Here is a 14151-nt window from a genome sequence, read left to right as displayed (position 1 = left end):
AGTCTCCTTTTAGGGAGGCTTATTACCCTAGACGGGCTAGGGTTCTTGACATGGAGCCGTAGCAAGTAGAAGTTGTTATACCTCTGTAATCATCTCATGAGCAAAGTAATTCATCCCAAGCCACTGATCCGAGCAAAGTCCAAGCAAATCTAGCCATTCAGCAACAATATATCGCTTGAGCGATCCAAATCACTAGCCAAACACATCAGCGTTTCGAGATCCTCAAGCTGTTACCCTTCTGAACAAGCAAACCGACCGAAGCACAAAGAGCAACCAGGCGAGCCCTTCCGCGCCGCACATATCACCAGATAATGAAATTGCCTTTGACGATAGCATTAAGCTGAAACATCCGCGGCTCCATGTCGAGGTGTCTGCCACCCGCGTCGTTCTCCGCGTCCTTCCAGGATGCAGGTAAGGCCTCCTCGTTTGCTCGCCACTCGAGATCTGTCATTCGCAAGGGAGCAAAGCTGAGTCCAGCCCTCCTGGCTAATGATTCCGCTCTCCGACCTGCATCCTTCATTGCCGATTGCGCAGCCTTGAACTCCAGAGAATGGGTGGCCTCCTCGCTGAGTAGCCAGTGAAGTTCCAAGATTTCAACGCCCTTATGGTCATCGAGCTGCTTCGCCACATGGCACATAAAGTCCACATTTCCGAAGCCCATTCTGTACGTCGTCTGCGAGCGGTAGATGCGCGCGTATGCCGACCTCGGATTAGTATTTGCGGCAACAGTATCGCTTTTCCATTCCGACCAAGTTCGTGTGGGTTCAAAAACATGAATTGACTGTGGCGGGAATGCCCGCATCAGGGCTTGAGCAAAAGCCATTTCCTTCCTGAGGACGGCTCTATTGGATGCGCCGGAGAGATTCGTCCCAAAAACAAGAACGGCCTGGTCAGCCGGTTGTTGGACAGTTGCGAAACCATACAGGCATAGGCATCCTGCTATCATTTCATCCATGCTGATACGCAAATGGGTGTCCGAGTAAGGTGCGTTCGCCTGGCTACCGTGTAACGAGAGTAACGACTGAAATAAGAATAGGTAGTATTATATGGCAGAGACGAAGAAATAGGGCATTAGAGAGAAGTCTCCGCCGAGTGTGTTGTCTCGAGAGACTGGAAGAAAATACATCGAGCTGAGGGTGTCTTGATGTAGCGGACTCTAAGAGTCTGCACTTTCCTTCCACATCATGCACGGCGATGGCAAAGAGAAAGGAAGGAGGTAAGTCCTCCCATTCAGTCTTCAAGACGATTCCTTCCTCGCGCCTCAGGTGTTGACTGTCCTCGGGGAGACTTGCCAGCCCATCATAATTGAAGTTATTTGTCCTAGTATGACTGCTGCCAAGTGCAGGTCGAACCTGCGCAATCAATCATCAATTGGAGCCTCTTCCACGATCCCAGGGTTCTGGAACTTGGATGAAGTGCGCCACATTGCATGTTTTATGATGTCGTCGCCATTATTTCTGCGGCTTCAGAGCCAATGATCACGAGAAAAACAAGAGTAAGAAAACTCAGGACCCAACACCATACACCATCGCTAATATCCATTTACGCCGTTCCAACAGACAAAGACATCGCCCTAACGCCAGAATCATAGTCAACTGATACGAATAGGCATCTCGTCATTAGTTGAGATTTGTGATCAATCTCGAGAGTACCGGTTTTGGTCTCCTAGGTAGCCTTGCCGTCTGATCGAGTGTGCTCGAGTCTGCCGGAACCACAGTGGCTTGGAAGAGACCGTCTGATTGTATCGAATCTCGTGTCGAATCTGGTGAGGTTCCCAGAAATGACCGCCCTGGTGGCTGCAATAGCTGTGGCAATGGCGAGTCGTCGTTCAGATGTGAGACAAGCTGGTCGCGAAGCTGTGGCGGAACTCTTACATGAGCATTATCGACTGGCTGTAATGGCGGTTGTCTCATCGTAGAGAACTGCATGGTTGGTGTGATATCGATATCTCTGTACCTGGACGGGTCATAGACCGGTACATGCAAAGTCTGATATGCTGGTGGTCGGTCACTGATGTCGTCAGAGTGGGCTCGATACATGGAGAGCGAAGATGACGGTCGACCCCGCATAGTTCCAAGCTCAGCATCGTCTGCCTTCAGCCCTGCCTGGATGTGATACTCGAGGAGTTGTTCTTCGTGTCGACGGATGCGATCCCATCTGCGTTTCTTATAGAGGAAGAAGAGTATGCCCGCGGTGACTGATACAGACTTGTTAGAATTGGAACACGCACAGGGCCTACTTTGCTAGAAGAGAGCCCTACTCGCAATGGCAGCAACGCCTCCAACGACCACTCCGATGATTATCGAAGTCACATTGTTGGAGCTCCCCGATCCTGGACTATCGGTTGAAGTCGACGAGGCGTGATCGGATTCAACGTGGCCTGAATCGTTGGTATCACGCGAAATGACCATACTGGACAATCGTTCTTCAGAAGAAAGAAGCAATGCTTGTTCGATACCAATCACAAGCGAAGCAATGAGAGGACCCTGATCCGCCTCGCCAGCCTCTCCATCAACGCTGTTGGATCACCCCTCTACGATGAGGGGAAGAAAGAGAATATTTAAGTCCTGTCATAATGATAAGCTCAAGCCTGACCACGGTCCCTCGTTTCAGAGCCGTGAGTTTAAAGTTATTTTGAGGATCAAGCAATGCGGGATTGTGGTAGTCATGGACAAAGATAGAAACCGAATCGGAGCGCTCTCCCTAGCGCGAAGATACGGGGTCAGGGCGCGCACAACCGAAGTCGCCGAACTCTCTCAGCCAATGATTCCCGAATCCGCACCAGTTTGGATGCTATTTTGGGCGTGGGAGGATCGAGCATGCGTTTCAGCTTTCCGTTTGCCTGTAACCATCAACTAAACAAGATAAGCGCAAGTGATCCTCCGAGGGGAATTGTGATCTGACCCATCTCTCTGCAGATGAGTTGTTCAAGCTCAAAGGGCCCTATCTTTACTTCAGCAACTGACGCATATTTCCTGCATGGTGAAATTACAAGGACCGACAAGTGAAGGAGTTAGGACAAGTTGATGCATTTCTTCTATCACATTGACCGACCACCTCTAATATGTATGCACCGCTTTCTGATTATTCTGCATAAGGTCGATAAACCGCCATTCCCTTCTCTGTGAAGAAGTCTAAGGCGACTCCCTGTCCGATGAAGTAGGTGTATCCTTCCTTCAGATCGAACCGCTTGTCGCCAGGAGCGTTCATTTGACCATTACCTTTTGTGACGATCATAAGACTTGGGCCTAAGATGGCCTTATGCGTTTCCGTCTCCCCGGGCCCCAAACAAGTCGCCAGGACGTTGAATTCGGAAAAGGCGGGCGCATACTCATCGGTTTTCCCATTCAAGCCCTTGTCACTCTTTTTCCGTGGTAGAATCACCTCGTCTTTTGAGTGAGGTTTGAAAGTTAGCGCCCGTGAGAACAGATCCACATTATCCCGAGCCGGCCTAGGACAAAACCCTGTGTTCAGAACGTTATCGGAACGGGCCATGCATTCCATGATGTCACCGTTAAGATATGCATGCAGACTATCCGCAGGTACATTGACTGCCTCGCCCGGTCCGATGCTGAGATAGTTCATCAACAACGCAGCGACCAGGTTGCCATTGTCGTACTCGGAATACTGTTTGCGAAGTCTCTCCAGCATACCCGGAATATAGCTGCTGTTGGGACCGAACTGGGATTCGGGTATGTTTTGAAGCTCACTGATCGTTTCGGCAACGGCGACAGGGGACGCGCTCAGCAGCGCCTTGCAAATTTGCCGCAGAAGCTCGTCATCGAATTTCTCGTGAGGCGGGACAAACCGTTCGAGCGGCTTCAGTTTCATTAGGGACTCGATGTCTTTCAGGGGTTTGAAGCCGGCAAAAAGCTCAAAGTTAGATAGTGCAATTGCTATTTCGGGTTTGTGGTTGGGGTCTCCGAACTTCTTCGGATCGGTTGCGTGGAGCTTCTCAGCCAAGGCCTTGTCGGGGTGGATTTGAAGCGGGAGGGCTTTGGCGAAGGACAGGATCTGAGTCTTCGTTAGTCAAGGTCAGCGGACCGTTTCTCTCGCCATGGTGTATACCTTGGGTAAAAAGGGGATCTCTGGCCCAAATCGATCCAAAGCTGCCTTCCCGATCAACTGCGGGTTGTTTTTGATGTAGTCAGCGAGCAACTCGCCTGTGGCGAGAATTTTCGACGGGTTTGTCGGGTAGGTCCCCATCCACATCTATCTCAAAGAGTTAACTTTTATAAGCAGCATGGCTAGGGGATGAGGCTCCTCCTCACCTCAGAATATGTCTCTGTCTCCTTGATATCACCGGAGCCAGGTGACTTTGCCCAAAGCTGGGCAGCCAGTGCATCTTTGCCCTTTTTGCCCCAGGGGTCGTGCTGTCATGATACGGCTATTAGATTTCGAATCTGTAATTCAAATGGCGAAGACAAACCTTGCATTCACACTTAATTTGGACCACTGATTCTGCCATTGTGCCAGACGTATGCAACTTGGTAGGAATGAGGCGCCGGTTGTAAGGGTTGTTACTCCTGATCCTCAAGCGATCGATTCAGGAAGCAATGGAATAATAATCATGAACGATGTAGAAACCAGCGACGAAGATGGCCGGACTTGCGACGACGATAAAGGTGCAATGCGTGGGCATGGCGTCATTATTGGTATACCCAGTGGAACAGGCGACAGAACAGGAAATCTGAGGGAACTAGCTCCGCCATTGCCTGATATCGCAGCGAGCTGGACTAGATGAATCGAGCGACTGTGAAGAGGTGAGGAGGGGAGGCCAAGCCGCCAATAGGAAATGTGAGGGAAGGACTGAAGCGTTCTGACGTCGACTGGTGATGGTGATGGTGTTCAATCTGACGTCAGGATAGGACCCTCACCTCGGGTACCTTTCTCCTTGGAAACTTAAGCATGTATGCAAGCATGCATGGTATGCTCATTGTATTATTATCGTCAGTCCAGGTGGGCTTTAGTAAAAAATATAGACTTAAATCACTTGACCTCTGCGAGTGTAGTGTACCTAGGGTACAGGTTCAGGCTTTGATCTTTATCTACTGCCTTAGTAAGGGGGACTAGACTTACTTTGTGAGGTGGTTTTTTAACTATCTACACGAAGTTACTCAAGATGTAACATAAGTTAAGAGGATAAGGGAGCAGCTACTGAATGTCAGAATGTCATTATCATTATCATGGCTCTGGTCAACACCATGAAGTTGCCCAAATATAAAATCGACACCACCCCACCAACGCCTTGAAATATGTCGCTACAAAAGTCCACCACGAGCCAAAATGCATTCAACACAAACGAGGTAAACGATAAGTGAAACCAAATCATCCATAGATTTCCTCCGCATCAGGCACCATAGTCATGGTCATGCGTCTGGCGGAGACACGCTTCTTCGCCGCCGACGCTGACGAACTACTCCTCCGAGAGCCGGAGCCGGAGTCCACGCGCTCACAGGTATGTTTGAAGCCCTCCTCCCAGTTCCCATCGTCTCCAGCGTGGAGACTACCTCCTGAGGAGACCGAGTACGCGCGAGATAAGCGCGAGCGAGCGAATTCCTCCTCGTACCGCGGGCAGGCAGGGATATACCGGAACCGCGACGATGACGGCGACGGCGTCGGCTCCAGCGACGAAGCAGGAGATGGAGATGCAGACCGCTTGTCGACGCTGTTGACGGTGATTCGAGGCGCCGATGGTGTCTTTTCGGCAACTTCGCTGAGATAATCCTGGCGGATGGGTTTGTAGGCGAACTGAGCCCGTCGCTCGACGAGGGGTTGGCGTTCGGTTGTGTCACAGTCCGTGTGGGAGCTCTTTGATCTAGGCGTTAGACGTATAGAGAGACGCCGTGACAAGGAGGTCGAGGTTGAGCTTGGGCGTGGCTCGATGAGTTGATGCGTGCGAGGCACATATTCCACTTCATAGGCTGGCTTGCCCATGCTCTCATTCTTGCTATTGTTCTTGTTCTTGCTCTTGCTCCTGCGGGTCGAGGAGGAAGATTGGTGAGGGGTAAAGGTAGTGTACTGGTTCCAGGAGCCGTCTGTTGGCGCGGAGATGGCTGCGTCGCCCCATCTGGTGTGTAGTGAATGTGATTGCAGCTGCGACTGGGGCTTGGAGGAGTCGTTTTTGCGGAAGATGCTGAGGGGGCGGGTGACGATGTTGGCCATTTTGGTTATGTTCAATGCTGCTTTGCTGTGAAAGCAGAGAGATGGCTCATGGTACGGGGTACTCCGTACTGATGCAGGGATCGGAGTATATAGAGGTGGCACAGGCAGCCCAAACTCGGGAGCAGTCTGGAGGAACGAGGCTGCTCTGTAATGTCCAAGCTCGAGGGCTCAAGAGACAAGGATAAAGGCACAGATGATCTTGACGGATGACCACCATCAGTCTATGCAATGCAGGACAAGGGCAGACTTCAGTCACAAGCACCACCACCACCAGAGCAAGTCTGTGGACAAGCCTCGAGACTCTTGTCGACCAGGACGACAACCGGCGTATATAAGCTTATCCATGCTGGATATCCAGTGAACGCTGCTGTTTCCTAATCATGTTTAACATCCACTGAGTCTCTGAAACAGCCACAAACAGCTTAAGCTTGCATCGATCCGGTCGATCAAGTTGCCAACATTAGCAACAAACAAAAAAGCTCCATTGCCGCCCGACACATTAGCGTCACTTAACAGGCATTGTAGCAGACTAACATATCCATTCTTAGAAACTTATCCATGTAAGGCGCTGGGGGAATTCTTGAATTAGTCTGCAATATGCAGTCAAGTACCATAATTAGTTTCCTTTCGCAGGTTGTTTGCAGGATAATTGTGCCAAATTTAGCTCACCTGTAGGAGGACTGAGGTTGCAATGCAGCAGCGAAGCGCCCAGTGAGACCTCCTCAGCACTAGCTGGAGAGGACGAAACACACTAATTATGCAGGATTCTGCTTGTTAAAATGAATTAATATACATGTCGTCCTGCATGCAACTCATTTCGTCAGTGGGCTGTCAGCTCGTGAGGGGTTATGGTTGTCAAAGGGCTGCCTTCGATTATACACACATGCAGAGCAACCACGAAATGGGATAGGATAGTATAAAAGGTACTTCTATTGATCGTCTGCTCTAATACAAATCAACCCTTCCTCTTGCCCACACAATAATTAAGAACGCCGTGTCAAATATTGTGGTATGGCTTGTGAACGTGTCAAATGACCTGAAAATCAACTCCGAGTCCTCTTCTAAGGTCGCCGTGTATGTACTGTCTAATGAGGCTTCCTTTTCTCCAGAAACGCCTTTTGCAGGCGTCTGTGTAACTTCCAAAATTTAAGGTCTAGAACACAAGGCGACATCACATGCGAATGAAAGCCGTAACAGGCCAACATAGTGAGACATGGACTGCTGCTCGTGGTCTCACATGCTGGGCGAATGCTCGAAAAGAGAGGTCGGATAGAGTGCGTCGCAAGCTGACCTCTTGCCGAGTCTCTAAGCGGAGTTCCCAATATCCCCAGATGAACCATGGTGTCATTATGATGGGAAAGCATTTATAATTGGCCACCCTGATTGTGCATCAGCTGTAAGAGTGACGGGTTGACGAACCAATCGAGCCCCCATGAACTGCAGGCGTCATCTGTAGTAAGCTGCGTGGGGGTGATATCGTCTTTGAGTACAACGACAATCGGGTGCTGGCATCGTCGGCAGAGTGCGTAGATGATGGCCAACGTGATGCGCCTACGGAGGGACTCATTACGGACGCGGCTGACGTTAAGGACGGCCGAGTTCGGACAGGGCTCTGCTGACCATGCCGTGATCCTGGCTGCTCACTCACCGACGATCCCCATGAGGAGCCCCGAGGAAGTATCGGTCGCTCTGGAGAGGATAGATCCGTTTCGTAATAATCGGAGTCAATACAATATGTTCCGTCAACGGTCATGTCCCTCGGGCGGTCGTTGGTTTGATCTTGAATCTCCTGTCCAACTTCGGCTGAACGAATAACACTCAAGGTATGTGACTGCTCGGCGAGAATCGCGCTATGAGACCGCCTCACTTGCACTGTGGATGGACGGCCCGAATTGGGGCGCATTCGCTCCATTCGCTCCACCTCATGATCGTACGAGCTCCTCCGGTTGAGCATGCGTCCGCGCCCTCCACTACTATCAAGCGAATCGATCTGATGGCCATTCAACCCGTGATTCCTCAAGTCTACCAGGCTAGGACTGAACGCAACTCGCACGCGCATCTGCTGGATAGCCGAGTCCAATGCGAGCTCTATAGCACAGTGATTCCTGATCCGTCCGAGTTTGGGCCAGGTTGCGCGTTCTCCGCTGAGACACGCCTGAAGCATGAATTCAGTGGTCGGGTTCTTGAGAATTCGAGGAAAATTTGCGTAGAGAATTTCCGGATAAATATTGATATCTCCGTAGTATTTCTGGTTCATGATGGATGCGGCTTTCGTGAGGGACGTGGGGAAGATACCAAGATCCGACAAGACCGTCATCCGGTGTAATATTTCGTCCTTAGCTAGATGCGTCACGGCATGAAGCCAGCCAGGTGAGGATGACGTTTGCATTGGCACATGGCTGGGACTATCATCCTTCGGAAGAAAAGGAACCACATGAGGATTCACCTGTGAGACGATGAAATGATTGACGTTGAACATCTCAGACAACCTGGTCATGGGCAAATCTCCATCCACTGAGCCATCAATGTACTGCTTGTGAAAATCAGTCCAAGGGACCGCTTCTCCGGTCAATGGATCCTTGGCCATCAGCACAAAGGGCGTGAAAACCAGCGGCACTGAACAGGAAACGGCTCTATAGCAAGTCAGAACCAAGCTCCGCTAAGATATTGAGGGTATGCTGAGCATCAGGATAATAAAACTTACACAGCTGACCAAATCATCACGTTGGGTGCGGTAATGTAGTTCAACAATCTTGGAAGTTCGTACACTCCGGCGCTGGAGACACAAATGTTCAGTATCCTCCTGGTCCTGTTGTATGCTTCCTGAAATGTAATGTCGCCAAGCCAGTTTCGCATGACTCTAGCAAGATGCGAAATGTCCAAAAAGGAACCGTATTTTAGAAACCGCGCTGTTTTCTGCAAGATATTCTCCTCCTTTCCTTCCTCGTCAAAGACGGCAAAATCCCCGTAAGCATAAGTATCCAGAAGCGCGGGTAACTCATCGTCCGTGCGTGTGCAGAAAACGGCACAGACAATACTGCCTGCTGAGGCGCCGGAAATAATACGGGGGAGTAGTTTTGCTTCATACAGAGCTTTGAGTACCCCGATATGGTTCATTCCGAACGTGGCGCCTCCCGAGAACAGTAGAGCACTTCGACCAAACGCCTGTCGCGCGGCGAGGAGTTGATCGAGCATATACCTCGATTCCAACACGTCACATTTCTTTCCAGCCAGTTCCACCAACATTGATATCGTGTCGAGCGCCGTCGTGATGTACCGGTCGATCAAGTCTTTCGTACCAACATGAGAATGCCTGTACAGCGCAACATTGCTCATATTCCCCAGATCGCGACTCAGCGAAGTGCGAATCAGAAAAAGCATCCGGCTTACGTCACAACCGATGCGGGCTTCTTCCAGCTGTCTGAGACGCTCTTGCACAAGGTGAGGGTTGTATTCGGAACATTCGAACGTCTGTTTCCAGGTATTATTGTCCTCTAACTCGTCCAGTTCGCAGGCGCAATTCCTCCACTCCTCGTACGAGACTGCCTTGACCCATGGATTTGATTTAGCTAAGGACGGACAGCGGCAATGGGAAGAGGAAGGCTAGCAACTTACATTACGCATCCTGAGGTACAAAATCTGCTTGCGATCCTCAATATCTGTGGGCGCCGTCCTTTTCTCTCTTGAGGCTCCATTGCGATACGCATTTAGGCTATCCCCAGCCCATGACAGCGAGTTCCGCACCACCGACGGTAACGAGGGGATGGAAATCGATTTCGATAGATTACGGCGCTGCCGTGCAGGGGTCGATGAGACATTGAGCTGACTCCGGGATTTAACTCCGCCGTGACATTTAGGTTGCACAATGGGCGAGTCATGAAAAAGCGACATGGTGGTAGGCGTCACGTTGAGGGAGAGCCATCCATTTGGCAAATGTGGGAAGAGCAAAGAAGTTGACCAGAACAAAGCATGAAGATAGACAGGATGCCAGACAATCTTCTGCAGTCGTCACTTTATACGTCAAGGAGAGCAGCTGGAAACTAAAAGAAAAAGAGAATGGAGGCGAGGATGAATGGAATCATCCATTAATGAACGTGAATGTACTGCAAGCGGATGCCCTTGCCTTAGTAGTCTGTACTATGCAGCAGAGCAACCCCAGGAAATCAGCGTGGGGTTTGGCACTTGTCAGCAGCGATGCAGGCGTCACGCGGGCAGAGTTGGGCCTCAGGTGTGGAGTCTCCGGAGGCCCATCGCCCATCGCCACATGACGCCTGCTCCAGCACTACCCTCCCTCTGTCTCTCTGCGACCCTCTTTTGATTCTGTTCACTATCCTCATTTTCTTCCTTTGAGAACCGGGGTAGGGCGCAGTACTTGCGCTATCTACTCTGCTGTTCTCTTTGTTCGCCCTTGATCAGTCATCTTTATGCTGGACACCTGACGTCATCTGTCTGTTCTCCAGCCAGATACGTATGCCTGAGTCATGATAGTTCCTGTCTGGGAATACAAGCATGTGACAGGACTATCAACAGGCCAATATACAATTCGGACCTCATCAGGTTTTATAACCATGAAAATCACAAGAGAATTTGGTCGGAATCTTCATCTAGCATCGAAAGTCTAAACAGTATCCTGAGTGAAAAGATCTATTGAGTAGAGACAATTTCCTATATCTTATAATCTCCTAGCTTGACGACCACCGTCGCCTAGCAGTCACCATACCGTATGAGGGGCGTCGAAATATGAAATGGTCCCATTGTAAATTGCCGTGCTATTGGACAGTATGTTCGATCCTGCTCAGGTTATTAGCCCATTGCGTCAACTTCACTGGGACTTGAATTTGGTAGAAAAAGACCTACCCCCATGAGTGCTGAGGTACAGTCGATGATGGTCACCATGCTGGCGTCCAAACTTCGCTGCTGTCACCCCACCCACAGCTGCCGACCTGTTGCTGCTTCCAGGATAGGCAACGCGGAGTTCGTTCAAGGTGCCCAGAGCAATATATGCTGCCCCGTTTTCGTCCAGAGTGAAGTCGTCCGGCCCCGTCAGATTTGAGGCAACGATCTCGGATGTACCGCATGGCTTCCCGTCCTCGTTGATCTTAACTCTAGCCAAGACACCAGCATCAGTGTTGGTCCAGTAAAGATATCCTTTGTAGACTTTGATCCCATTGACACCGATTTTCCCTTCTGAACCTGCGTAGCTCTTCTTCATCAGAGGGTCATCGACGATCACATCAAATGCACCAGTCCGGACATCGACCTTGTAGACCCATCCATTGTAGCTATCGGAAACCAAGATAGCATCTTCATTGAGCGTCGTGGCTCCATTCACGAGCTGAGAGCCCTCGAGGTCGGTGAGCTTTGTCACTGTGGCATTTGAGAGCACCTCTCCTGTCGAGGACACCTCCAAAGTACCCATGTCGACCCGGAATATGTAATCGGTCGAGTTGGGTAATAACGTCATAGTCTCGTCGTACTGACCAGCCACAGCCACATAGAACTCGTCATGTCTGGTCTCAGTGATTCCCAAAACACCGATATACTTGCCAGCACTGGCACCTTCGGCCCAGCTATGAATCACTATCGGCTGCAATTTCCCATCGGGATCGACTTGCACGATCCGCGGGTTGAGCAGTTCGGTGGCCAAGACTTCGCCTGAGTGTCGGATCGCAAGATTTTCGATCCAGGAACTAGGTCCAAAATTGGCGAGCTGTTTCACTTTCAGATCCGTAGGCCATTGAGAGGCTGATATAGCCGCAGTGGGAGATGCCGAAGCAAGGCAAAAGAGGGTGGAAACCAAAATGAATTCACCAGAAACGAACATGATCACGGAAAAAGACAAATTTCCTCGTTGCTCCTCGGCTTGAAAATGTCTGAAGCGATGCCATGAAGGCAACACGTCGCATTCAATGCGCGGGTATACGGTCTTATATACTTTCGATGCTTAGGCACCCGTTTCCCTGGAGTGCTTCCCACTTCACCCATCAAGTCCCAAGCTCAAAAAGAGGCGTTATACAGCTGCTCAATGATCTTGGATCAACAGAAACCCACTTTGATTGCATTAAGCCTTTCCAGGTGTCGGCGACCTGAATCGGTAACGTTTGACAAGGCTTGGTGAGTCAATCATTATAGAGTCATGCAGATCAGTCACTTTGAAAGGGTTTCTTTCGCACTTGGTGATGAATTCCAGCCTTCAGCGGCTGATTTTGTGTGTTGAATCCAAAGGAGAGACTAGGACGGTGACGCTATGAGTTATCTAGCGCTTACGCTGACGTGGGATCGCAAGTAACAATGCCTTTCAGGCAAGCTTCCAACACGCAGAAGTACTCCTTGGACCTGTTTGGTTAATACAGTAGCTTTAGGCCACCCGAAACACACTTTAGCGTGTTAGCAAATTATAGGTGGACGCTTTGCTTGTGGCGGACTAGCATCATTGTGCAGCCACTATTCTGCTGTGTCCATTCTTGATAAGGACAAGCATTCTGAATGCGTGGCAAATTGAACACACAATTTCCGACTGAGTGTTATGTGCGAAAAGGAGCCCGGCATCTGGTCAGCAGAAGAATTATTGTTGGCGGCGACGTTATTAAAATTGGAACCGAGGACTCATTGAGTTTATTCAATCGTGGTGCGAGGTAGGAACTTAATATAAAAGTCATAAAGGTCTCCTAATCGATTGTACGAGCTGTGAGCTTCGCTTGCACAATCATGGACTGTGCTGCAGCCAATTTCTCAGAGCTTCCCTGGCTCGGGATTCAACACCTTTCTCGCGCCAGAAGTGGCCGGCGCCGTCGATTTCAGCTGACTGAAATTGACTGTGAGCCGCTTGAGAAAGATCACTAGCCCATTTGCGTAGCTTGTGGGCGGAAGTAAAAGTGTCCTGATTCCCGTAGATCGCCAGTGTTCTGTATGAGCAGAGCTGGTCGGCTGGCTTGGGGCAGAGAACCTGTTTGCTCTGTGTAAGGGTCTTTACTGCCAAGCCCGAAGAGAGCTTCGAGAAAGATGTGAGAAATAAGTTGACAGGCGGCAGAAGAGGCGAGACGAGAAGGTATGAAATTGTTGTTCGAGTAACATCCTCAACAGTCGTGCTACATTCGCTGGAGGCGAGATTGCTCGATGTCGACGGCATGTCTGTACCTCGAACACTCTCTATCGACAGAGCTGAGAGCTCCTTCGCAGCTTGGCGTACTTGGTGAAATGATGTAGCGCTATCTTCCTCTGAGAACAAGCGTGCTACCACATCGACTGTTGGCAGATGTGAAGCGATCATCGACCCGTAGGAATACCCTCCTAGAATGAGATGAACATCCCCAGATGCGCCTCTAGAGTCACCAGTTGGTTCGGCTGGTGGAGCAGAGCTCGGATCTGGGCCCCTGGCCTCCTGTCGCGTGTGGTCTTCTTTCAACGAATGCAGGTAATGGAGCATAAATCCGTAGAAGGAAACATAGTCCGCCAATTCAGGTTTTGCCGTCCAGCTAGTTCGACCTCCAGATTCACCAGCTCCGCTATCGATTGTGTCAATAAAATATCTTCGAAGCAGCGACGGCGGAACCCATCGTAGAAAAGACATGGCCCATCCTAAAGACTCACCGAAAGTTGAAGGTGCCCACAACAAAACCGCCTCTGAGGAGCTCCCCGCCAATAAAGCCCACAACCGGATCATCATAGCATCCTCCAAGAGGCGCATATGGATGGGCTATTATCGCACCTCGTATGTGCCACTTGCGAGCACCTTCCGACTGCTGCAGCTCGAGAGGCAAATAGAGACGGCACTCTAAATCAGTTCCGTCGTGAACCGAAGGGATGTTGAAGCTGTAAGTCGGAGCAGGAAGATGCATCTCAAAGGACACCGATCTTTTTTATTTTTGTCTTCCTGCCCTTGCTAATGAGCACAAGTTGTGGTAGTCTTTAGCCGTTGGCTTGTTACTGAAGATGTGGATATATATAGTTGTGACTAATGTTGAGATGGCCAAGGTGAGTCGGAAA

General features: G+C 50.2%; 7 protein-coding genes across 7 annotated transcripts; all 7 read right to left on the bottom strand.

Moving 5' to 3' along the window:
- Nucleotides 1–301: 301 nt before the first annotated feature.
- Aud_007518 (SIMPL domain-containing protein) lies at nucleotides 302–955 on the bottom strand (the record flags this gene model as incomplete). Its single annotated transcript, XM_043292408.1, has 1 exon — nucleotides 302–955. One exon carries the CDS (start codon nucleotides 953–955, stop codon nucleotides 302–304), a length of 654 nt encoding a protein of 217 aa, XP_043148343.1.
- Nucleotides 956–1619: 664 nt separating this feature from the next.
- Aud_007517 (uncharacterized protein) lies at nucleotides 1620–2411 on the bottom strand (the record flags this gene model as incomplete). The annotated part of the gene is made up of 2 exons (XM_043292407.1): nucleotides 1620–2197; nucleotides 2261–2411. 2 exons carry the CDS (start codon nucleotides 2409–2411, stop codon nucleotides 1620–1622), a joined length of 729 nt encoding a protein of 242 aa, XP_043148342.1.
- A 673-nt stretch (nucleotides 2412–3084) lies between these two features.
- Aud_007516 (uncharacterized protein) lies at nucleotides 3085–4468 on the bottom strand (the record flags this gene model as incomplete). Its single annotated transcript, XM_043292406.1, has 4 exons — nucleotides 3085–4014; nucleotides 4069–4212; nucleotides 4272–4373; nucleotides 4430–4468. 4 exons carry the CDS (start codon nucleotides 4466–4468, stop codon nucleotides 3085–3087), a joined length of 1215 nt encoding a protein of 404 aa, XP_043148341.1.
- An 860-nt stretch (nucleotides 4469–5328) lies between these two features.
- On the bottom strand, nucleotides 5329–6165 carry Aud_007515 (uncharacterized protein; the record flags this gene model as incomplete). The annotated part of the gene is made up of 1 exon (XM_043292405.1): nucleotides 5329–6165. One exon carries the CDS (start codon nucleotides 6163–6165, stop codon nucleotides 5329–5331), a length of 837 nt encoding a protein of 278 aa, XP_043148340.1.
- A 1390-nt stretch (nucleotides 6166–7555) lies between these two features.
- Nucleotides 7556–10056, bottom strand: Aud_007514 (putative Patatin family phospholipase; the record flags this gene model as incomplete). The annotated part of the gene is made up of 3 exons (XM_043292404.1): nucleotides 7556–8798; nucleotides 8870–9711; nucleotides 9781–10056. The coding sequence occupies 3 exons, from the start codon at nucleotides 10054–10056 to the stop codon at nucleotides 7556–7558; spliced, it is 2361 nt and encodes a 786-aa protein (XP_043148339.1).
- A 931-nt stretch (nucleotides 10057–10987) lies between these two features.
- Aud_007513 (uncharacterized protein) lies at nucleotides 10988–11989 on the bottom strand (the record flags this gene model as incomplete). The annotated part of the gene is made up of 1 exon (XM_043292403.1): nucleotides 10988–11989. One exon carries the CDS (start codon nucleotides 11987–11989, stop codon nucleotides 10988–10990), a length of 1002 nt encoding a protein of 333 aa, XP_043148338.1.
- An 882-nt stretch (nucleotides 11990–12871) lies between these two features.
- On the bottom strand, nucleotides 12872–14003 carry Aud_007512 (uncharacterized protein; the record flags this gene model as incomplete). The annotated part of the gene is made up of 2 exons (XM_043292402.1): nucleotides 12872–13670; nucleotides 13756–14003. The coding sequence occupies 2 exons, from the start codon at nucleotides 14001–14003 to the stop codon at nucleotides 12872–12874; spliced, it is 1047 nt and encodes a 348-aa protein (XP_043148337.1).
- Between the last annotated feature and the right edge of the window lie 148 nt (nucleotides 14004–14151).

Source organism: Aspergillus udagawae, assembly GCF_001078395.1.
Source record: "Aspergillus udagawae IFM 46973 DNA, scaffold_5, whole genome shotgun sequence".
Taxonomy (NCBI): Eukaryota; Fungi; Ascomycota; class Eurotiomycetes; order Eurotiales; family Aspergillaceae; genus Aspergillus; species Aspergillus udagawae.
The sequence above is the reverse complement of the archived record's forward strand: the minus strand, read 5'-3'. Positions and strand labels throughout refer to the sequence as shown.